At 33.1% G+C, this 25,871-nt stretch overlaps 1 protein-coding gene and 1 pseudogene across 2 annotated transcripts in view; one reads left to right on the top strand and one right to left on the bottom strand.

Moving 5' to 3' along the window:
* LOC128994334 (choline transporter-like 1) overlaps positions 1-21,839 on the top strand; it is a 37,090-nt gene extending 15,251 nt beyond the window's left edge. For both annotated transcript variants that reach the window (XM_054418798.1, XM_054418797.1), the window contains exons 7-15: positions 344-433; positions 1,738-1,877; positions 3,075-3,261; positions 5,375-5,512; positions 5,783-5,930; positions 13,834-13,974; positions 14,515-14,671; positions 17,067-17,288; positions 19,829-21,839. In XM_054418798.1, the coding sequence (XP_054274773.1) occupies positions 344-433; positions 1,738-1,877; positions 3,075-3,261; positions 5,375-5,512; positions 5,783-5,930; positions 13,834-13,974; positions 14,515-14,671; positions 17,067-17,288; positions 19,829-19,975 (1,370 nt within the window). In that variant the 3' untranslated portion in view covers positions 19,976-21,839. The remainder of the gene's footprint in view (positions 1-343; positions 434-1,737; positions 1,878-3,074; positions 3,262-5,374; positions 5,513-5,782; positions 5,931-13,833; positions 13,975-14,514; positions 14,672-17,066; positions 17,289-19,828) is intronic.
* Positions 16,929-17,005, bottom strand: LOC128996062 (small nucleolar RNA U3; annotated as a pseudogene).
* Positions 21,840-25,871: the final 4,032 nt, after the last annotated feature.

Here is a 25,871-nt window from a genome sequence, read left to right as displayed (position 1 = left end):
GTGTGCCGCAAATAGTGGGTTACGGACAAAAGTTGGAGTGCACGGTGAACGTGTGTGTTGAAAAAAATACCACATTTGAGGGTTCACCCTTCATGACCTGTCATTTGTGTATTTTAGGTCGGCTACTCTCATCAAGCTCCGCTAAAGTGAGGTAAACTACTCACGAGTTGCAGAAAAACTTGTTTGGAATAATTTATTTGGATCTTTATGTTAATAGGAACAACATTATAAAAAAATAGGCATAGTGAAATCACTGAATAGCCCATGGAGTGGAAAGGGTCCTTGGTAGCAGGGAGTATTAAGTATATATTGTAAATGTCAACCACTGATGTTTGTGTTACAGTATTGTCACTCCTGATGGTATCTCTGTTCTACCTGGTGGCCAGTTTTGTTGCTCACATCATTCTTGTGGCTGTCAGCTTGGTGTGCATTGGTAAGGATCACAAGTTTTACCCACAAACAGAGAAACAGAGAATGTAATCATGTAGGAGATCTTTGAAGCTACTGTAGAAACCAGTTTACTATTAATTATCTATCAATTATCAATTATTTAAGATGGGGACGCCACTATGTGCATATTTTAACCCAAATATGAGTGAAGGATGAGTGTAGGATGAGTGGCGCGATCTTGTAGTCTTGTTAGTGACTAAGGCCGACATGTTTCTTAGACACAGCTGTTTGCCATACAGCCCATACAGCTAATGGCAACTAAGGGACCTACAGTTTATAGTGGAATCGGAACCGCATTTTTGCCTTGGTAATTACGAATTGGTCTCTGCGGATAGTCGTAGTACTCACCCGTGCGGACGTTAATCCACACCAGGGAGTATCGCATCCACAGTGCATGCCTATAAATATCCACAATTCGTAGTAGCTGGATTACAGGACGACGCCACCCGTCCCAGTCTTTATTGTAATTATAAAGATTTTGACAATTCACAAAACAATAGAGAGAAACAAATTATCAAAAATTTTCAAAATATCACAAAATCATTCATTAAATTAAAAACATTAACATAACTGTAAACAATCCTACTTTGACAGTTTTAATTGCGTATCATAGCTTTTTGTTGCTGCTTGGTTCAAATTAGCTGTTTTCATAAAATGCAAAAAATAATAATAGTGCTGTTCCTGTTTATAGATTTTATAACTTTTTAATGCTTTTGCATATCATAGAACCAACTTTTTTACTTGAAACAGCTGACTAAATTCTTGAATTCCCATTAAATATGAATACTCATAAGGTTAACATGGGGAACTACAGAGCCGCTGGGGTGGAGCCCGAAAGGATTTTTGAGATAAGAATATGCCTATATGTTAATCGGGAATGTGAGCTATCATCATGCCAAATTTCAGCCCAATCCTTCCAGTAGTTGATGCGTGATTAAACTTCAAACAAACACACAAACTTTCACATTTATAATTGTAGTAAGATAAGAAAATTGTTGTTTTTTGCTTGTTTATATATATTTTGATCCCATTTGGCAAATTTGTTTACTTCATACTTAGGTATTGACATTTCACTAAAAACACACTCTTTTAACTTACCTGTAGGAGCAAACCTAAATAATCTAATGTTGTATTTAAATAGAAAATCAATCTAACAAGATTAAGTAACTATTTTAGAGAATATCAAATAAGGCAAATGGAAATTTTCTTAGTCTGCAGTTTGCTGCGGCAGGGGTAGAGTGACTATTATTAAACGGTTCACATGACTACAATGAGCTTGTGACACAGGTGCCACTGGATATTTGTGGGTAACATTCTACCAGCTCAAGTCTCAGCTAGACAGCACGTCTTCTGATCAGCTGTTAGACGAGGCCGTACAGAACGAGAGGGCATTCTGTATCTACTCCATCATCGCTACAATTGTCACTGTAAGTCTTTCAAAAGATTGAAAAACTCATTTTAGTCTCTCCTGATCTTATGTTTTACTAAAATATTATGTGTTTGTGTCAAACAACATGATTACCTGATTTAAAATTTGAAATTTCTCTTCAAGTGGTAATGATAATGATAGTGATGTTTTTTGACACATATGTAAATGTACAGGTTTTTTGTCTTAACCTTGAATATTTATCCTGCATGAGATGTTTTTAAACCCTTGTTAAAAAAAATACCATTAGCCTTAGGATTGCAGCTTAGTTATTGTAGATCATTAAAGCAAAGCTTAATCAATCTTTCAGTGAGTTCATCTTTGATATTTCAACCCTAAAAACACTCACTTGTGATAAAAATACCCCTGCTGCATCAAACCTGCAGACTAAGCAAATTTCCATTTGCCTGACTCGATTTTAAATTAAAATTTAAATAGACAATAGACAATAGACAAAGCTTTATTGTACATAACGCCTGATACAATAATTACAAAAGTAATTCCCAAGCTGGTACATGGTCAATTTATATCTAATTTATATCTAGGTTCCTTAATCTAATTATACCCTGACAAGAGTAAAAACTATTACAATTTATCTTTAAAAAACGTCTGAATTTTGTAATACGCTTTTTGGCTCAAAGTCTCTTTCAGTTTATATGTAAAATTTGATTTTGATAAAGTTCTGTATGAATTAGGAAATTGTGTATTTTTAAGGTTAAAAATTAGAAAAACCAATTTTTACCTCATAAAACGTAAAACCTTGTCTCCATGGTCCGATCATGCTGGTTCGCGAACTCATTCAAACTTTATCCCGCCTTACACCTTCAAACCAAATTTCATCAAAATCGGAAGAAAATTACTCAAGTTATCGCGTTCACAGACTATATATATATATATTAGATTTGAACGAAAGTGTTGGCTTCTAGGGACATCAAAATGAAAAAGTATATCGGTCCTGGCTCGAGGTCTTACTGTGCCACCTACGATAGTAGCTACTTCCCTATAGGTATTTGCTTAAAGATACATTGTAAGCTATATATGCAATAGAGCCCACAAAGAAACAAAAATCTGTGTGTTTTGGATTTTCTAAAAATTATTGCATCTCATATAAGTTTGAGTTTTTTACAGTTTTCAAATAATTTTTATGTCATGTTCATCATTTCACTTGGCTTACCAAACTGTTTATTCTTGTTTATAGGTGATCATTCTACTACTAGTGCTGGTGATGCGCAGTAGGGTAGATTTTGTTGCCACTCTGTTCAAGGAAGCTGCCGACTGTCTAGCTGCGTTGCCATCACTCTACTTGCAGCCTGTTGTCTCTTTTGTACAGCTGATTATCTTCTACGCCTTCTGGCTACTCGTTGTTGTCTGTCTCGCTACGGCCAGTAAGTTTAATACTTCATCGGATTGTTAAGTTATTACCAGAGATACACTAGACTAGATTTTTAAGTTATAGGACTGGAGTATACGTTCTACCTGTGTGGTTCAATACATTATATACATCATAGACATTTAAGATTCACTGTTATAGAACTCTAATAAATCAATTCATGATGTAGCGACTCACACCAAGGTGCATACAAGCTGAATTATGCATGGTGAGTGTAGAAGGGAGTTTAGACAATGTGTTTAGCTTTCTGACTAACCAATATCAGCTGTTTTACAGCTGCACCGGAACACTGGCGTTTTACATTCTTTCGGTGAAGCAGGTATAGTGGCCGTTGGTATATACGCTAACAAAAAACTCTAATTTCCATGTGAATACCTTTTGCATTAATGTTAAAAAATTACAAGGCAACAGAAAATGTATTAAATAGTTGGCACATTGAATGAAGAAATATGTTTATATATTCAAAATAAATCAAGAGAAAAACCTCTTAAATTGTAACATGTGGGGATTTTTTATTCCAAGATCCTGAGCCAACCATTTGTCAAAGGATTCTTTTAAATTCTTCTGTTTAAATAACGATAGTTTTAAGAGTGAGGGAATGTCAAAGCCACAATTTAAATTTTTGGTCTCAATTTTGTTTCAAATTGATTTTAGTTTTTAAAAAGTCTAGCAGCCGATGCAAACGTTCTAGATTAGCTTTTAGTAGGCCTAGGCCATTGATTTTGGTAGGCACATTTATTGAAGTTGACAGTTGCAAATATTCAGCGTGTGCAACACTTTTCAGCATTTGGATAAAATGGCATGGCCTATGTATTGTTTATTTATTTATACTATGTGTAAATGCCATAACTATTAATACGTTCAGACCTATTTGTCTGGTAACAGGATGAACTGGTTTATGATAAAATACTATGTGTTCTATTTCAATTCTTAAATATTCTAGCAGCCGATTTAGTTGTACAACAATATTTTGTACAGCTAAGTAGTAGGTCTTAAATGTTTATTGGTCAAAGGAAATAAGTAATATTGTATAACCGTTGCTGTATTAACCTCTTCCCTCTAGTTGTAAACATCAAGCTTGTGGGAATTATTCTCTTAATAGACTTTTGTGGAAACTGTAAATTTAAAATGTTTTAATATATTTTAACAAATTGTTGTTTATGATTTTAAATTGCTTAACATGTGGTTGGATTAGGCCTTTAAATATGCATGTTTATTAAAACAAGGTGATATACTATACACATAATTATAATTTTTTAGAGAACTCCACAACTACAGTACATGATTTGCTTTGTTGAGCAATTTTGTAATCATGATTTTTAGTTTCTACCAAACTTAAAGTTCTGAGAAGTTGCAACAACAATACAGTCTTTTATCATTGACTTTTGATATTGCAAGCAGTATTCACATCCTATTGAACAATTTTGTAACCTTTTTTACGTATGTTTCATGCATGGTTGTGTTGGAATGCACTGATTAATACTAGCAGTAGGCAAAATGTTTACTCTTATATTTTAAATTAACTCATTTTGCAACTGACATTACCTTTCCTCGATAGATTAAGTATTTACTAAACACCGGCTTCAATTAAACGAAAGAGAATTTTATAAAACTTAATTTCATTTACTTTACTTTTATTTTTAGCATCAACTGAAAATTGTATGCTATTTTTTAGTTTATTTAGCCAATCTGTTTGTAACTATAATGTTTCGTTTCAATAATCAGTGGTAAGTGGGTAAATGTACAAGCAATGAACTATTGAACGGTTAAAGTGACACTTGATTTATGGGGTGAACCCAGAACTCTACGACTGATTTGGGGGAAATTTGCGTCATAAGCCTTAGGGGGGATGCGCACCCCCTAATCAACCGTCCATGCAACAGCTCAATAGGTGGTGAATAGTTTTGGACCTTTTGGTTGGATAAGTCAAATGTCAATCGTTTGAAAAATACGAAACGATTGGAAAGTGAGTGACTCATCAGTCAACTCAACAGTCAACCATTTCAAAAATAGGGCCCCAGATGTGAAACTTCTCTCAAACCTGGTAAATTATTAAGTACAATGAATATTAATCCTGGTATATCTAACATTTATTTGATTTATTGCAGACTACCCAGGTGCAAAGCCGTTGAGGCCGTTCTCAAGTGATTCTGTCCTTGAAACTCTCCAGTTCGCAGTCAACAAATCAGTTGATAGCAACAAAAATCTAATGGAGTTGAAAAATATATCAGCTGCATCATTCACACGTAATTATCGATTCAAAATTTTTGTAAACTCATTTGACTTGATCTGTAATGTACCAATTCAATTAAACCTGATTTGATGTTTTAAGTAATACATTGAGTTATTAATATGGAATGCTTATTTGATATTGAAGATGATTCCATAAATATTTTTTAAGTATTCTGTAGACATAAACCTTACTATTAAAGAAATAAGGTTTTTTATTAATTTTGGAGTTTTTGAATTTGATCAACTTTCATGTTAAAAATTATCGTTCAATACTCGTTCAACAGCCTTCACCCTAGTGGACTACACTGATGGTACATGGGTGCGCTACGTCTGGTGGGTCTACTTCATTGGCCTTGTGTGGACTTCGGAGTTCATCTTGGCTTGTCAACAGATGGTCATAGCAGGAGCCGTCGCTCGCTGGTACTTCAACAAGTTAGTACTACTTCAACAAAGTTCTACTACTTTCTATGCCAATTTTTAAAGCCCAATGATCAAGGACTGTGCCAGTTTCAAACCACAAAAAGCTGCTGATTTTATCTGGACCAAACCTGCTGCCTTCTGATTATCAGTGGAATTGTTTGTATTTCCCATCCTAAATTCTCCATCTTCAGAAATTTAACTCAAACTCGTAAGTTGTTTTGGCAGTCTAGTTTCTCAACACTATGGCCCTTCCTCAACCACTATGATACACTATGATAATATAGGCCTTCAACCCTATGACGGTTAGTCCCTATAGCATTGACATAACATTGGTAGGCCTATTTAATCTATACTAGTTAACCGCCCGTGCTCCGCCACGGGAATATTGTCAGCAATAAAAGAAATAATAATTAACAAATACTGTTTATCTTTGTATTTTATTTAGGGGTTATTTAATTTTTTACATGAAATAGAACTGATAGTTTGAATGTATAAACTATTTTATGTTAATCAAACCGATATATTATTTTAACCAAATGAATGTTTTATATTAATTCGAGTTTCATTTGAAAAATAAATAGGCCTAGTATACGAACTGGGCAATGCTGATAACCTAATAAGCAGCTATTTATGCTATTTAGATAATTTGCTCAAGTATATTCCTATATTCGTCGTTTTAGCGAATTTCCCTATAGGGAAGTAGCTATTACCATAGGTGGCACGGTAAGACCTAGACCCGGGACCGATTTACTTTTTCATTTTGATGTCCCCAGAGGCCAAAAACACCATTCGTTCAAATTTTTATATATGTATATATATAGACTTATTTTGTTATTGTATACATCAATGAGGGCTACTTTAAATGTTACTAAGCTAATCAAAATACCACAGTACCCTAAAAACATTTTATTTTATATTACTTACATGTTTCGGACATTAATGCCATGATCACAGTATAGTACATAACCTATTAGTTTCTTTTATTTACAAACATTATTAGATATTTCTTATTAAAGAACAGGTGATAATTTTTATGTTAAGGGAAGGAGGTGTTTTCTTTAAGATGTATAATTTCATTGAATATTACGTTTTGATTTTGAATTTGTGTCAAGTTTAGTAAATTGTCTTTGTCATTAATATGATGAGTATAAATATAAAAGTCTTCTTTTGTATTCATTTTTTCACCTTTATTTTCAACATCCAGAATGTGCATATTTTTATTCATTTCTGAGTATGTATGGTCGGTCTGAAGTATATGTTCGGCGTATGAGGATTTTTGTGTTGTCATATTGTTTGATCTGATTGCCTGTATATTCTCTTTGTACCTGACTTCGAATGTTCGACCTGTTTGACCAATATAGTATTTTTCACAGTTGTTACATGATAATTTGTAAATTCCTGATTTCTTATATAAATTTGGTGGGTTGGGTCTCGGATTTGTTCTTTTTTGAATGATGTTAAAAGCGTTATTCCTTGTTTTATAACTTAGTTTAAATTTTGAGTTTGAGCTGTTAAATATATATATACGTCCGTGAACGCGATAACTTGAGTTATTTTTGTCCGATTTTGATGAAATTTGGTTTAAAGGTGTAAAGCGGGATAAACTTGAATGAGTTCGCGAACCAGCACGATCGGACCATGGGAACGGGGCTTTACGGGGGGTTTTATGGGGTAAAAATTGGTTTTTCTCACTTTTGACCCTCAAAACACAAAATTTCCCGATTTCTCTTTAGACCTTTTTAAATAGCTTAAAAAAACAAATAATTTAGTATATAAAAGTATTTTTGTTTGATTATTGGTAACAGAGAAAATTAAAAAAATTGTAAATTTAAAATTCCCATGTTATTCTTAAGGAGAATATTGTAAAATGTTGTAGTTTGCTTGTTTATGGATATATTTTGATCAAACTTGGCAAATTTATTTATTTTGTACTAAGCTATCAATATTTTACTCAAAAACACACTTTATTAGTTTCCTTGTAGCAGCAAACCTAGGTACTCGTTAAACCTAATGTTATAAAAATATATTTAACTGAAAATCAATTCAGACAAATGGAAATTCGCTTAGTCGGCAGGTTTGCTGCGGCGGGGTTATTTTTCATTACATTTGTTGTATGGAATAAAGATAGTCACTTAGCCTACATGTAAATCACGCATCAGCAGTTGGTCGCATTTCACGAATCTTTGACCCATACTGTGAGTAAAAGCTGTGTTTACGTCGTATATATAAAGTTGGGAATACTTTGTTCAATGTTAGAGGGTATTAACGGTCCAATTTGATGGAAAAGGAGTCGTGGATTTTAAAACTATGTAGACTACCACTACCAGAAAGATGTTGATTCAAGTGCGACTTAGAACTGGCCATTTCAAATGCAGATTTGTATTATATTTTACTCAAATAGTTTTTTGTCTCTTTTGACCCTTAATACTTTTTATAGTCGCTGTTGATAAGATTTTCCATAAACTCAAAATGTTGATAAGGAGTTCATTTTAGTGAGTCGGTGGCTCAGTCGGTAGCGTCGCGGACTTCGGGCCCAAGGCAGCGATGTCGTGGGTTCGGATCCTGGTCACTGCCGATAACACTTTATCAGTACAGTCCACCTTTGTACTGTACCGGCTCACTCCTTGCTTTGCTGTAAACGATCCACGCACGGGTGCTTAGTCTATGTGGACGGGCAAATGCAAGGTTAAAAGAGGCCGCCAACCTCTTTTTTTTTAATTTTACCTTCCCCTTGTGACAACACAAGGAAAAAATGTTTGTGTCCCAGTTAGTCTGTTCTAGGGGTGTGCGATGCATCGAAATTTCGATTCGATTCGATTCGATGCATCGAATCGCGATTCGATTCAGTGGTGGTCAAAAAACGATTCGATTCACGAGGGAGTCAGTATCCATATACGAAAAACGCCTGCAGAAAGTCAATGCAATACCCGCAATACAGGAGCGCGTTGCTGTTGCGTTTCCTTTACGAAGGCGTTCTTATTTAATACATTCTTTGCATTAAATATAGCTTTAATTGTTTTATATTTTTTTGTTTTGACATTGCAAATGATTAGAGGTTTTGTTTTATGTCTTGATGTGAGCAGTGTGTGAAATATTTTACTACTGTGAACCTAGCCAAAACAAGGTAGGTTACTCCAAAATCATTTTAAAAATAAGTCTGAAAAATTGTTACTTAATACTTAACTAGTAAGATCAATGTTATAGACTAATACATTTGGTATTTTTGTTAGGTGTCTGTCGGTCCCCGTCCCCGAATTTTTGTTGGGGCAAAAGAAAAAAAAGAATAATTTATTTCCAAAGAAACACTCTTATATTATTATATCTATTACAGAGGAATTAAAATGTTCAAATGAGAATTAAAAATTAAGTTGGCTCACGACCTTTAAGAATAAAGACACAACAGAGCAATTGCCGCACTGCCACTAGCCAGAGCCAGGTCTAGTCGTCTACTGATAAGAGTAACAAGACAAAAGCCGTGACGCAACACTAACAGTGCAAAGAAAACAAAGTCAAAAGAATAGAAAGACTATTTATCCAGAAATACTAGTATAATCATTTATTGTTCATTCAATACCTAATTAAAAATATATTTTAGTATTTTACATAATAAATTATAAACAAAAGAAATATATGATATAGTGAACAGATCTGTATCTTGGTTAAATAGGGTTAAAAAAATATATTTCTAAGATCCAATACAATATTTACAACTCACAAATTACATTGAATTAATTTCTTTGAAAATAATCTCTAACAGTTTTGTGTTTTTGAATAAAGAAATATATTTCTTTGTCTCTACTTCCTTGTTTCATCACTTGCATTTTGTCAGCAATTGAAGCAACTGGGTAGCAACCGGGTGGTGTAAGAGGGGAGGGGGAGGGTCTATGACCTTGAATTCACACATCGTTGCCCGGGCCTGGCTGGTGAGACTGATTCATTGTTTTTGTTGACATACTACTACCCTTCCTTAAGAGAAAAAGGCCCTGCTGTTCCAAAAACATTGAGGGTAGTTTAAAAACATTGACCTGTGTTGCCAAGGGCACTAGAAGATAGCATTTAACTTTCTTGTCTCTTGATTTAATATTATTTTAATCTTCTATATATTATTTAAGAGTTACTTTTCGGGTACCTAATTAGTTGTGATATTGTTTAGCTTCATTTTATGGATTTTTAATTCTTTTCATTCATTAGCTATCAAAATCAGTTGTTTTATAGGATTTTAATCTCTTGCAGTACCGGTAGGTCTATACTACTGTATGACATGATATGCATTTTTTAGTCCTTATTAATTATACCATAAACAATGTTTGTATGTTATTTACTGTTGAGTTGATGTTATTTGAGTTTTATAGGAAATTAGTTTACACAATATCTTTTCTTCAATGAGTTCTCCACTTGACATGTTGCTTCTAGCCTATTACTATTTTAGGCCCTATAAAAATAATGCCTATGTAAAGCTGTAGGCCTACTGATGCCATTAATAATTCTTTATTTATGATGATGTAACAAATAATGTAAGTGTGAGGTTATTATACTAAGGAGGTTAGGAGGCAGGGAATGAATGATACATGTTGCATGGTGGAAACATATTATTTTTATTTTCTTCTTGCTTGCAGTCCTGAAGCCGGTCCACAGGCCCTAAACTTGTGATATGTAAATTTATTTCTTAATGGTCTTTTTATATTAAGTTCCATTCAAATTTGTTGTAATTTAGCTACCGGTACCTATTTAGTTATTGAAACAGTTATTAAAATGAGAATGAATGTCTTGATAAAAAAAATATTTTCTTCTTTCTTGCAGTTGAGCCAATTCCAAGTAAAAATTATGAAATAGGCAAGTAAAGCAGGTCACTGGTATTTCCAGCAGTTATTCTAATACATATGATTGAAAATAAATATTTTTTCACCTAAAATTCATATGCAAGTATGAATAGGCCTAATACCACATCAACAAAAATTTGTATTACACAAATGTGATAAATTTTAATTATTGTTAATCCACTCAATTGACAATTATGAATAGAAAAATACCGTATTGCTTCGAATCGAGTTGCATCGAATCGAATCGAAAATCTTTTGAATCGAATCGTTGCTTCGAATCGAAAATTTTTTGCTGCTTCGCACACCCCTAGTCTGTTCTGACTCAAAATTCATAGATTTGCAGTACTGACAAATCCAATCTAACGACCCCAGTTAAAAAAAAATTTTATTTTTTAGAAGGGACTTCCAGAGCACATTTAACACCATAACTGCTCTTTACCTTTTTAGTTCGATGGTTCTCTACATGTTTTTTTTTCGTTCTGTATGTCTCTTTACGCCCGGTTGATGATTACCTTTTCTTTTTCTTTTTGTACTTTTCACATCCTGGGGTTAATGATAAAGTTTTATAACGCTATAATAACCCGAGTCATCATTGCCATTAAACATCAAGTCACATACTTCTTCGCCAGAACCGAAATCGTAAGTCACAGTTTCTCAAGCAACATACCTGTGTATGCCTACTCGAAAAAATATAGTTAGGGTATAGTTCACTGATAAATTTTAGTTCCAAATATCCCAGCGTACTCCCCATCTCGAGAAGGTAAAATTTGGACGTCGAACACTGATCTTGAGTAAGATTAATCAGTTACGATAAAATGTTTGTATGTTTCCCAATCATTAGCAATTATCTGTACAACTTGCAAGCGGATTTCTCTATGATTGTTCAGGTGGCTATAGAGAATAAATTATATTGATCAAAACAATAAGTTTTCGTCCCCTACTATGGGTATTATTTCACATTCCATACTCAAACTTAAACTCAATTACCAATTTCCTTCAGATAACTTTGCAGGAAAACTAAAACATTTTTGTGTCCCAGTTAATCTGTAGTTAGTTCTCAAGCAACTTCCCTGTGTACTTGAAAAAGAAATTCACTGATATATTGTAGTTCAACGTATCCCAGCGTACTCGCCATCTCGAGAAGGTAAAGTTTGGTACCACTGAACGTCTAACACTGATCTTGAGTAAGATTCGTCACCTACTATAAAATGTTTGTATGTTTCCCACTCATTAGCAATTATATGTACAACTTGCAAGCGGATTTCCCCATGATTATTCTGGTGGCCGTAAAGAATAAATTATATTGATCAAAACAATAAGTTTTCATTCCTACTATGGGTATTATTTCACATTCCATACTCAAACTTAAACTCAATTACCACTTTCCTTCAGATCACTTTGAAGGAAAACTAAAACATTTCAAAAATAAGTTAACAAATACACTTTCCTTGATCAAAATCGTGTGTTTATAAACCGAAACTCCAAGTTTAATAATTGCATACTGAAAGTGAGGTTATGAAAATAATAACAAATGTCTGACAAACATTAAGCAGCTGACGAATAATTTATAAACTATGTATTATATTCTTCAATAAGAATTGTATTGACTCGACCTTTAAAGGGCTGTAGGTCGTAGCCCTTAGAAAAAACGTAAATTCTAAGGAAGTTCGGCAAATCTACACACTATCCCCTTTAATTTGAGACATAAATCTTGTAGATCGGTCCAGTAATTACTGAGAAAACAGTGTTACAACTGCGTATTAAATATATAGATATTTAATACGCTAGGCTTATAATTAATTCAAGTCACTTTTTAAAGAATAATACAGTAGACTCCCTCTTATCCAGACAATTTTTATCAGCACATTGGTTTAACCGGACTAGATTAGTAGGAAGTGGACGGTACTGAAACGACTGTTCTCGTGGGAAAGATTTGTGACTAGTGATCATGTGTTTAAATACAATGCTCTCCTAAATTTAAGTTATATATCACAGTAAACGGTCCATTTTAATTTTTTTTTGGGACGTCGGTTTAACCTGAAAACCCGTTATTCGTATTGGCCTCGTTTTCGAGGAGTCCGGATAAGAGGGAGTCTACTGTACCTCTCACTGCAGTCTTGAAAAAACCTGTGGAGAGTTTACCTTACAGAGATTAAAACACCCTTCTTTCTCAATAAATCAATGTTCAAAGTAGGCATAGTGAATTTTTTTTTTTTATTAATGGGTCTCAACTAATATATATTGATACATCTTTCATAGTAGTTTACGCAACGATTGCATAAAGATAGTGTCAACAACACGAGTAGAAAATTTAACGTACGAGCCTTGGTGAGTGTTAACACTATTTAGGCGAGTTGCGTACACTACTTTACCAACGACAGTGTTTTAATTACTGAAAATCAATACTCATAACTTCTAAGAGAGGTAATGTTTTTGTTTATAACCTCTTATTGCCACTGACAGTGATGCAACAAAACATTGTGCCAAACACTAATTATTACACCACTCAACAAGTAAACTGGCCTGAACAGCTGATTAGTTGACGTTTGAATCATTACAATTTTACTTCTTCCCTCTCAATCCTTGAACCTCATTGGTCCGTTATCCGTGTTGTTATGAGTAATCCTTGAACCTCATTGGTCCGTTACCCGTGTTGTTATGAGTAAATGCTGTTATGAAAGTAAGAATAAGAATACTTTATTGCCATAACACTGGTTTACATGCATGGCAGAGTCAAGGAAATGTCTTAGAACTAAGGTTTGATTAACATCATTTATGAAGTCTATTTCTCTATACGGACACAGGTTTAATAGGTAGTTTTAAATTAATATTTTAAATTTAAAACAGTTAAAACATCTTATTCTTATTACTACCTCCCTATACAATTGTTCCATAACTTAGATGGAAATGTATATGTGCATAATAAATGCATCTCAAGGTATTAAAATCTACACTGTTCTTTAGAATGCTTATCATAAATATTCCTCTGTAAACAATTCGGCTATGGGAAACTTTTCAATTCTAAGAACTGAACTGAAACAGCTGCTTTAAAAAACGGTCGTAGGTAAAATTGTTTTAAGTAACTGGTTTTCCAGAGACAAGACGGATCCGAAGCCACCAGTGTGGACAGCGTACCGTCACCTCATCAGTTACCACCTCGGCTCAATGGCTCTAGGCTCTCTACTGATCACACTGTTCAAGGTGCCTCGCCTCATACTGTCCTACATCTCCGCCAAGTGAGTCACAACAAAACCGCACACCATACCTATGAATTGGCCTTCCTATCTAAATGGACTTTATGTAGTATATATATATATTTTATTTTTAAAGAATATTGTTGAATGAGCTACTCATAGAGTGTGCTACGGGCTAAAACTATATTCCTCCCTTGGTTTTTGTTACTAAAATAGTTGATGTAATAAAGAATATGCTAAATGCTCACGATAAGTCATCCTATCAGCTTGACTTGGTGTATTCAATAGAAATCAATGATCTTCATCAACAGGGGTTCAATTCTAAAACTGGCAATGTCTAGTTCTATCAACAGTTAAAGATCTTCTCACAGACTTAGGCTACTTAAAAAATGTAAGCTTGATCACTTAACCATGAAGAAAAAGCCTAAATGATGAAGAACAACTGGACTCGGTTTTGAACCATCAAAAGACTCTGCACTATGGCATCTCATCTACCCAGCAGATAATTTTTAATGGTGACAGATGAGTCTTATATTTCTTGTTCAAGGTTTACTACATTTGATCAACACATAAATATTACAGGTTGAAGAAGAACGAGCAGTCGGAGGTGGCCCAGTGCCTAGCCAAGTGTTGTACTTGTTGTCTCTATGTTTTTGAGAACTGCATACGCTACATAAACCACAACGCTTACACTGTGGTCGCCATGCAGGGAATCAACTTCTGTCCAGCCGCTTCCAGGGTATGCTGTCGGTTCAACTAAAATAGTTTAAGTAAAATAAATTTTGCGCTATAAGTTATAGGTAAAATTTAGAAAAGTTAATATTTGTGAATTATCAATGCGGTTGAACTTAATTTGAATTTTGAATAAGTTCCCATATTGATCCTTTTTTTATAAGATTGAATGATTTTTTAATCAATAATTCCTCAAAAAAAACCCTTAAAAATATGTCTGTTGCCAATTTAATATCAATGCGATAGCATTTTAAATTTTCAAGTTGGTCAAGACTTGAGAGTTTATTTTCTTCCTTGTTCACCTTTTCTTATACAGGGTTGGGCAAATGTGTGGATACCCCTAGTTAACTTTTTAATGGGCGACACCAGGAAAACTAAACTCCACATACCTTCATAAAAAATAAAACTGCACTTTTTGGACGGTATCCCAATTTTTCCCGGGACCCCAAAATGGGGTTTTTTGGGGGTAGCTCCAAGATTTTAAATGTAAAGCCTTATCGAGTGACACCTCATTTTAAAGGCCTTTATTAAAAAATAATATCAGCGAAAACTAGAGGTCTCTATCTCAACAGAGTACGACGTGGTGGTCATTTTAAATTTTTATCAGCCTGAGAGGACCCACGTAAATGTAGGCATCACTATCCCATATTAACTTTTTAGCGGGTTATACCAGGAGTTCTAAACTCCGCATACCTTCATAAGAAACAAAAATGCACTTTTTGGTCGGTATCACAATTTTGCCCCGGACCCCGAAATGGGGTATTTTGGGGGCAGCTCGACAATTTTAAAAGTAAAGCCCAACTGAGTGACACCTCATTTTAAAGGCCTTTATTAAAGAAGAATATCAGCCAAAACTAGAGGTCTCTATCTCAACCCAGTACGACATGGCGGTCATTTGAAAATTCATCGTACAATTTAACCTCATTAAAAGTTTATCTCAGGCTGATGAAAATTTAAAATGACTGCCATATCGTACTGGGTTGAGATAGAGACCTCTAGTTTTCGCTGATATTCTTCTTTAATAAAGGCCTTTAAAATGAGGTGTCACTCGATGGGGCTTTACATTTAAAATTTTGGAGCTACCCCCAAAATACCCCATTTGGGGTCCCGAGAAAAATTGGGATACCGTCCAAAAGGTGCAGTTTTATTTTTTATGAAGGTATGTGGAGTTTAGTTTTCCTGGTGTTGCCCATTAAAAAATTAACTAGGGGTATCCACACATTTGCCCAACCCTGTACAATAAAAGTTATGTATGGTTAAAAAAAAAAAAATTATTGATTATTTAAATTTTGGATCTATAGAGAAACAATTAATCAATTGATAGCTATTCCCTATAATATCATTAAACTAAATTTTGAAATACTCATAACAATGTCAAGAACAAAATACTCAACGAAGTTGGACTTATCATACTATATCCTTTAGCAGACCTCTAAGGTAGGTTTTATCTATATTTTTAATTTTGATATTTTCATGTATAAACTTTCATATTGCACTGCTTGTTTTAATTTATTTGATCTGAAAAGCTATTAATATTGATGGTATGTTATTATGCCATGCATGATAATGATGAGTATTTTAGTTAGTTAGTTTTATTAAATTACTCTTGACGCCATTCCTGTATCTATGTATTGTACTTTAATGAATAAAGTTATATGAAATGAAATGAAATGAAATGAAGGTATCCTTTTAAACCATAATTAAAAGATTTTCTGTTTTAAATTAATTTTATTGATAGCTTTTTATGTCTTCAACATATTAAAATCTTTTAATTCATGTCAAAGCCTTCCAGAATTGGTAATCAATTGTATAACTTCTTGATCAGCATCGAAATCGATCACCACTTACCAACTTTTATATGTATTTACCATCCTGTGAGTCAACAGTATAAGTGTAAATATATTATTACAAGTGTTATTAGACGTATATATTTTTGTTTTTCAGTCAATCAATTGTAACAGGCTACATACCTTGAGGTCCATTATTCCTCAGCCGAACTACCGTTGGATAGTTTTGACTACTAACTAAGTAGGCTAGTCATTTTCAAAACGTAAGGTTAAATTTCATTCATTGAATGTCGTCTTCTGAATAAGAAAATTGACGACATTCAATGAATTAAATTTAACGTCCCCTTTGAAAATACTACTTAGAGGTCGAAACTCAAAACTAGTCAACGGAAGTAAAAAAGTTACCCAGTTTGTTAAATTTAAAAATAGATTAAATTCAGTCCACTAGAGAAATATTATGAATATTCTTATTTGTTTACTTGGTAACGGTTGGTAGTTAAATAATTTATAAATGAAGATATTACTACAGAAATGATCCTGTGAAGTATGATCTAGTACTTAGAACCTTAACTGATAGTATTAATACTGTTTTGTTTTTGTTATTTGTGTTGGTAGGCCTGGCATGTCCTGGTAAACAATTCTCTGAGGTTGGCTACCCTGAATAGTGTTGGAGACTTTATCCTGTTCCTGGGCAAGCTGATAGTCATGTGTATTACTGGAGTTATCGGTCTGTTCATCTTCAAGCAAGATCCCGACTTGCATCTATATGCTGCTCCAACACTCGTCGTCTGCATTTTCGCTTACTTCGTCGCTCACTGTGTCATTAGTTTGTACGAGGTGAGTTACGGTTGCTTCTCCAAATCTGAAGACTTGTACATACATTTGTTTACTTTACAATTATTTTGTAATGGTTGATAATGCATTTTGACTGGATCCTGAACAAAACTATGGTTAAACATTTCACTTTAGATTAGAAAGTGGTTTATTTAAGAGGGGGGTTTGTAAATAAACTAGATGATGTTAATTTAAATACTTTGATGTAGGCTTAAGCTTTTCTTACAAGTTTTTGGTAGAGTCACTCACAGTAACTTTATGTAAAAAGTAGTAAAACGCCTAATTTGAGCAACTTACTAGAATATATCTTATCAACTTCTACTAGAGCTGTCTGCAGTTTAATATTGTTGTCACTCTCCCACCTAGCTCTGTCATAGAACTCCTCATGAGTTGCACACCAAAGAAAGACATTATAATTAAATCCCTTGCAAAATTAATCAAACCAAGTTGTCTATTTCATTTGCAGGACTTAATCACAAGCATAGTGGTTATTTACTTTATTCCCAGGTCACAATATGAGTTAGGTGTATAATTATAGCTTTAAGCTATTTGGTTGAGTTATGCTCTCAAGCTATACAGGGTGTTTCAGTAAAATGTAGCGGGCTATGCAGATTCAAATTCTACATGCAAAAATAAGTCGAAAATGTAATATAACTTTTTTTGATTTCGGCTTAGTTTAGCCGTAATCCGCCATTTTGCTTTTTTTTATAATTTACAACTCAAAAGCCCTTAGGCCCCTATTAGAAGAGGTAGCCTGGCGACATCGCCAGTGACCAAACTGGCTACTCAGCTTGTCATTGATTCTTATGGATGTTATTACACGAGGGTAGCCAGCGACGCAGCCACACTTTGGCGACCGACTGGCTACGGAGCCCCGTCGCCACTGGCTACCCATATTGGCGACGCTGCGTTGTAGCATATGGAGCTTATTACACTAGGTCACCAGTATCACGTTGCCACTCGGTCAGTTCATATCACGGGGGTACTTGCTCACTGTTTTTTTGCGTTCTGTTGTGTTGTGAGTGGGTGAATTGTTCAATTCAGTTGATAAAATGTCTACATCTGATTTATTCGAAGGGATATGTGAAGATTGAAGAAAAAAGAAGAACCTCCGAAAGGTGAACAAAAGAAAGAAGAAAGAAGCAAATAAAAAGCAAGAAGAACTTATGAAAAAGTGTCAGAAGTTGGCCGACACAAAGTTGAATACTGAAGACTTATAAGAAGATACTTATAATCACTCATTATTCACTGTAAACATACCGCTCACAACAAGTACAAGTGCAAGACAAGCACTCACAACAAAATGAGTAACGGCGGTAAAATTCTAACTACTCAACTGGCTACTAGGTTTGGTGGCCAGTGCGTCGCCAGCTACTGTCGCTGGCGACGTCGCCAGGCTACCTCGTCTAATAGGGGCCTTAGAGATATTTTTATGAAACTTGGTATACACTTTAATTCTACAGCTATAAACATTCTCCGAAAATATCTTTGATCAGGCTCATCAAATTTCAAAATGGTGGCCATTTAAAATTTTTAAAGTCAAATTCCATGAAAATCCCCAATAAAAAAATTTGCAACGCAATATTTTAAGCCCTTTTTATTACAAATCGAATGACACTTTATTTGTGAAAAACGGTTAATAAATAAAAAAAGTTATGCAACTTTTTATTATTAATAGTAGGTAGTTATCAAAATGGCAGTCATTTCAAACTCACAAAGTTATATTCCATAGAAACTAGTGACAAAAACATTATAAAAGTTATAGAACTTTTTTTTATTTAATATGCGATTTTTCGCTAATAAAGTGTCATTCGATTTGTAATAAATTTTAATAGCTGGTTTTCATAGAATGTGACTTTAAGTGGCCGCTACTTTGAAATTCGATGAGCCTGATCAAAGATATTTTCGGAGAATGTTTTTAGCTGTAGACTTAAAGTGTATACCAAGTTTCAGAAACATATATCTAAGGGCTTTTGAGTTATAAATTATTTTCAAAAAATACAAAATGGCGGATTACCGCTAAACTAAGCCGAAATCAAAAAAAGATACACTACATTTTTGAACTATTTTTGCATGTAGAATCTGAATCTGCATAGCCCGCTACGCTTTACTGAAACACCCTGTGCTCTTATGTTTCTCTTGATAGTTGAACAGTATGATCGGTTTTGTTGGTTGATAGATTGATGAAATCTAATCCACTAGACTACAGTTTTGACTTCTGAATTACAATTACTATTTTTATTTCGTTTATTGCCTAAATTTAGTATTTCCTAAATATGATTCCTGAAATATCAGAAATTTTGTTCCTTTTTAAATGTTCAAATACTAGGTATTTTATAAACCTTTCTGAATTTTATTAAACCAATAAGTTGTATTCAATAAACGTGTTGCAAAAAATATCAGATTAACTTTTTTAAATATTGTGCTATATCCAAGTGCAAAACTATGTCTGGCTCAACCCATGCAACAATAAATTATGCAAATAATTTCAAAAATCTAAAACAATACTCAACAAAAATTACAGCCTTGTGTGTTTGTTGTAGGTAGTGATAGACACACTGTTCCTGTGTGTCTGCGAGGATCAGAACATCCACGGAGACGAGGGTCGGTGGAGACAGACAGCTATTGCCAACCTGAGTGCGGCTAGGAAAGCAGCCAACCTGGGAGAACAACAACCCATCAACACTTAAGTGGCTGGCGTAGCACAGCATGTCGAGATATATACTTAAACTCTTCCTGCCATATTGCAATTAGTATCACACTTAGTATTTCTGAAACTGCTGTTTAAACAGTAGCCTACAGTAAATCTAATTGATCGCTAGTTTTGAAGGATTTTCGGGAGGATATGCTTACCTGAGTGGGAAAGAGTCCATTGTGACACAAAAAACTAAATCCTTCATTGTTTAAAATGCTTAAAAGTGATAGTTAAATGTTATATTTTATATGTTTAGTGTAAAGAGATTTGTTTCTTGTGCACAATGATCTATTTCTATCCTGGCAAGCCTGCTATTCTATAAAAAAAATGTGGCATTTTATATTGATTGTTTGATGTTTGTCATTTTCAAATTGTGTATTGAGATTCATTGTTTTATTTGTATGTTAAGCGTATTAGTACATTTAAACAAAACGTAAACCAAATAAGTGTGATGCTATATTTTTAAATACTATTTGCTTGTCTTGTAGTTTGTAAACTTAAGTCGCACAACCTGTCCACAATGCTAAGACTGAATCAGCCTAACAACTTTGTGGCCTTCCTTTTACATACCTGATTTTTATGTTAGTATTATAATATTTTAAAATACTTTTAATAATTTATCAAACTTTTAGCGTGTTGTATGTATAAAGTAAAATTAAAAGTATGTTGAGGTTGGTGTGATTTTTTAAAAATTTCTTAACATTTTAAAGTAGTTTGTATTAGGAATATATATACTTTTAGTGTAGAGAGAATTTATTAATGTTAGATGTAGTTTCGAATTTGAGAAACAGACAAGAATTGACTATAATAGTCAAACTGTATGAAAAAGTTCTACTTAAACAATTTCCAAGCTAAACGTTTGTGATCAAATTTCCCTAAGATTCGTAAATTAAGAAATGTATTAACTGTCATATAAAGTATACAAATATTGTAGGTAATGTATGTGTGCCATCACATTTCTCTGATTTCTGCTGCTAATTTATAAGAAAAATTTATATGGAAAATTTCTAAATATATTTTTTTATGTTTTTTAATTTAGTATGTATTCTTCTAGTTTGTATTCTTCTCAACTCTTTGAGTTAGCTTCATTTTTTATACTCTTCTTTGAATTTAATGTGTGGTTGAAGGACAAATTTGTTTCCCCTGATTCAAATTCTTTATTCACTCATTAACATCTTAAATAGTATGGTACAAAAATAGAAGTGTCATCATAATAAAATATAAAAAAAATATAACTAATAAATTCACACAACTAAAAATTATTCCTGCTGACATCAAGTAAAAGTTAGGTACCATTATAAAAAAAACCCCTATATGGGTGGGTGTTCATTAAAAAGTGTCAGGAAAATATTTTGCAAAAGAGCTGTTTTTACTACACTATTCTGTTATTTATGGGATTGATTAAAATATGTTTATTTGATTGTGTTAATTTATTTAAGATAATATAAAAATTACTTCTGTAACCTTTGTACTTATTCATAGTATTCGACAACATATTTTAACAGAACTAAAGAGAAGATCAATTTTAACGTGGTAACTACAAGCAGACTTACAAGTTAGTTGTAGCATTGACTTTAGATATTAAGTATAGTATTGTATCCATAGTCAAACATTATATATTATCCCAATTATTTTAAATCAATACTTTTTTAAATGAATTTGTCATAGATTTTGCATTTTTAGTTAAAAAAATTGTATTTGCTATCATGTATTTGGACGATTTTAACTTTACTTAAAGTCTGTTATGCTATTACTCTACAAATTAGCTGTTCCAAAAGTTTTATAAAGTGAAAACATAACAAATATTAATTGCACATTTTTTTATATGTGTGCAAAAATTGTATATTTTTTATCTATAAAAGCTATTTTTATATATTTTTATAAACAATAATTTTACAACACATTTAACCATGTCTTATTTTAAACTAAAAAAAAAACAGATATACTTGTATTCTACTGTAATTAATTTTCAAAGGGGCTTGAATTTAATACTATTTTTTGAACCATCAATATTGTTTTCCTAGCTTCTTTTTATCTTACGTAAATGTTTACATTTTATTTGAATATTTGAGTCAGGAATTAATTTAGTATCGTCATAGACTAACCAACACAAGTAGACGTCTCCTCCCATTGTAAATTTTGAAGCTCGATTATTCTGTCTAGTTCATTAGCAATCAACTAATGACGACAATTTAGCGATCAACGACACTGATCGCTAATGTCAAAGACATTTTCTTTCTATGTATTATTCATTTGAGGGTTAATTTCATGATGTGTGCTTTACTGATTGGTTATATAACTAGAGGATGAGTTATTGTTTATGATTAGATCATTTATTTGGTTAAACAAGGTTTATAACAAGAAACAAATTGTAAACAAAACATACAACCTCTACAGTACGTGGATAGAATAACAATAAAATTGGCTTCAGCTGTTCCATAAGGATGAGAGATTTACTATGGGAGTATTGTTTTATCTATGGTATCGTTTATCAATTTTCAAACTGGTCGGTCATATAATATAACTATTTTAAACATATAATGTTATTTGCTTGTTTGATGTGTTGGATTAGCCAAGTTTTTTTTTTTGTTTTGGTGCCAACCTAAATTATAGAAAATGACGTCTTTCTACAATTTATTTGTAACTATGGTAGCTTTAATCTATGACTGCAAACTAATGAATTTTGTCTTTTATACAATTTTAAATAAAATATGATAAAGTAAATTGGTTTTACTTCTTTATTTTACACCTTTATTTGTACACATATTTACAATAATAAAATTACATCAATTTCCATGTCAAGTGTTTTGTCCTAGTCTGATATTATATATCTTCAAATGTATAAAGGCTGAATATTATTTTCGATTCACGTGTCTTTCATATATTCTTCTAACAAGTTAAATGCTGCCTCCAAAGCCGTGCTTATACAAAGGCAGGCAGGTTACCTCTTTTAATCTTGCATTTGCCTGTCTACTTAGACTACAGATCTGTGCGTGGAACCTATCCAGCAAATCAAGGGGTGAGCGGGTACAGTATGAAGGTGAACTGTTCTGATTAAATGTTTGCGGCAGTGACTAGAATCCAAACCCACACCATCACTGCCTTGGGCCCGAAGTCCAAGGCGCTACCAACTGAGCCACCAAATCACCTTGAAACTTGATATACACTGAGGGAGGTAACCTGCCTGCCTCGAATAAAAGCTGCTCTAAAGAAATTTGTTTAACACGTTCGCTACCGCAATAGTACAAAATTGTTCATTCATATGTACCAGCGACGCACATATGCGATGGCTGGTTTCTAACCATAGACTGCTGTCGCATATATGCGACGGCTAGTCATATTAAAATAGCCTGACATCGCATATTTGCATCGGTGTTCCAATGTTATTAAAACGCTTATATCTTTGTAACGGTCTATTTGAAGGCACGGAATTTTTTGCAGTGGTCTACAGGAATGTCTGACGCACAACTGCGTCGCTTGGTCTGTGGATATGATGATTGGTGACGTCATAAGATAGTTGGAAAAACTGTTCATTACTTTGCTGGGCTACACTTCCATATCTGTTGGCACAAACAACTGAATGAAAATATCGATCGATATATCAATTATTCGATATATCGTTTGGTTAGTTAGGTGAGGTTAACCTAACCAAACGATATATCGAATTAAACAATCGAATGATCAATATTACTCAATATTATTAGCTTAATCAATTAATCAATATAGCTCCTTTCATGTTAGTTGATGAATTTAATATTGTGATGTAATCATGTAAATGAATACTTTTCAGAATTAAAGATATACCAAAACAAAGTTTGTTTTCTTGACATTTGAATCTAAAACTAAATGTCTATTTACAATTTAGTTTTCTTTTAGTTGTTTTTCTCACTTTATTACAGGTTTTCTCATTAAAATCCCCTTATCCCATTCTGCCCCACAGGAAAATCCCATTCTCCCCCGTGGGTGGGACGGAACGGGAAATGTAAACATTACTTAAAATTAAAAACAATAAATTTAACCTTTAATAATGTTACTATTTTGTACAAAATAAAATAAGGTTTCGTTTTCTACCTTTAAATCGTATTTATTTTACATCTTATACTGTGTATGGTAATTTAAACAATAAGTATCCCGTTCCGCCCCGAGTTCCTCTACCTGTATCATGAGCATTGCACTGTTACATGTAAGTACAGTAAGTATGGTTTTAGCGAATTTCCCTATAGGGAAGTAGCTATTACCGTAGGTCTCATGGTAAGACCTAAGCCCGGGACCGATTTACTTTTTCATTTTGATGTCCCTAGAGGCCAAAAACACCATTCGTTCAAATTTTTATATATCTATATATAGAGATATATATATATATATATGTGTGTGTCCATCCGCACGATAACTTGAGTAATTTTTGTCCGATTCTGATAAAATTTGGTTTGAAGGTGTAAGGTGGGATAAACTTGAATGAGTTCGCGAACCAGCATGATCGGACTATGGGAACGGGGGTTTATGGGGGGTTTTATGGGGTAAAAATAGGTTTTTCCCATTTTTGACCATAAAAACATGAAATTTCACAATTTATTTTTAAACCATTTTGTAGAGCTTAAAAAAACAAATAATTTAGTATATTGAAGCGTTATTATGCAACTAATTGTTACAGAGAAAATTAAAAAAAAAATTAATTTTAAAATTCCAATGTTATTCTTATGGAGAATAAGTCAACTGTTGTAGTTTGCTTCTTTATGAACATATTTTGATCGATTTTGGAAAATACTTTTATTTCTTACTAAACTATTATCATTTTATAAAAAAAATCTTTTTTACCCTCCCTGTTGCAGCAAACCTAAGTACTCGTTAAACTAATTCTATTTAAATAGGAAATAAATGTGCTATTTTTATGGAGGCATTTTAGTGTAAATCCAATCAGGTTAATGGAAATTCGCTTAGTCTGCAGGTTTGCTGCGGCGGGGGTATTTATTAACTGAAAATTAAAGCTAAAAATTAAAAATAATTGGTGAACTTTTAAGTCACAAAAGCAAAAAAACGGACCAATTCTTTTAAATTGTTTTGTTTGTTTTTTTAGCCCCAAATCAAACAGTTGGCTTTAAAAAAATAGAAGCATTTTGTCGTTAATTAAACTCTCTTTAAATTTGATTGCCATATTTGTTTGTTTTTTTTTAGCCCCAAATCAAACAGTTGGTCTACAAAATAGAAGCTTTTTGTAGTTAATTAAATTCTCTATACATTTGATTCCAATACTTGTTTTCCTAGAATAGGCCATTACTGAATTACAGCGATCTAAAAGATCTAAATCGACATTACTTATTTCCCGCTAAAAAACACCAAAACGGAGATATAGGCAAAAATCTCTAGAAAGTACCGTTTTATTTTTCCAATATGGAGGCGGAGAATTGTGCATTTTGCATTTTAAACACCTACTTACCATCCTAGACAACATATAAAAAAATTAGAACTACCGGACTGTTTGTAAATTAACTATTTTTGTCTCTATTTACTGGACTAACGAGCGAAGTCTTTTTTAAATGTTTTCAATATGTATTTGCCAATATTTAGTTGCAAATCAATAACCATTCCAGATGATTTACTGACTGTGTTGACAATTAATCAAAGTTGAGATTGCATTTATGATTTGTCTGTTCAGATTGGAAGCGGAAAATTGAATTAGATGAGTTTTGCAACATTCATTAACAGGCCATCAACTGCCATTAGTTTGCAACAACTGGCTGAAAAATAGATCTACAGTACTTTTCTTTATTGTAGTGTTTTCATGGTAAAATATTAGTACACAACTGACATCCTGTTGTTTTCCCACCCGTCCTTTTCTTAAAGGTAAGTAGTAGAAACTTGAAATTTTTCAGAAAGTAAAGAACACATTTTAA

The sequence above is a fragment of the Macrosteles quadrilineatus genome, unplaced genomic scaffold (genome assembly GCF_028750875.1).
Source record: "Macrosteles quadrilineatus isolate MER2022 unplaced genomic scaffold, UCM_ALF_1.0 Scaffold_5__1_contigs__length_97177068, whole genome shotgun sequence".
Taxonomy (NCBI): Eukaryota; Metazoa; Arthropoda; class Insecta; order Hemiptera; family Cicadellidae; genus Macrosteles; species Macrosteles quadrilineatus.
This window is presented reverse-complemented; position numbering and strand designations above follow the sequence as displayed.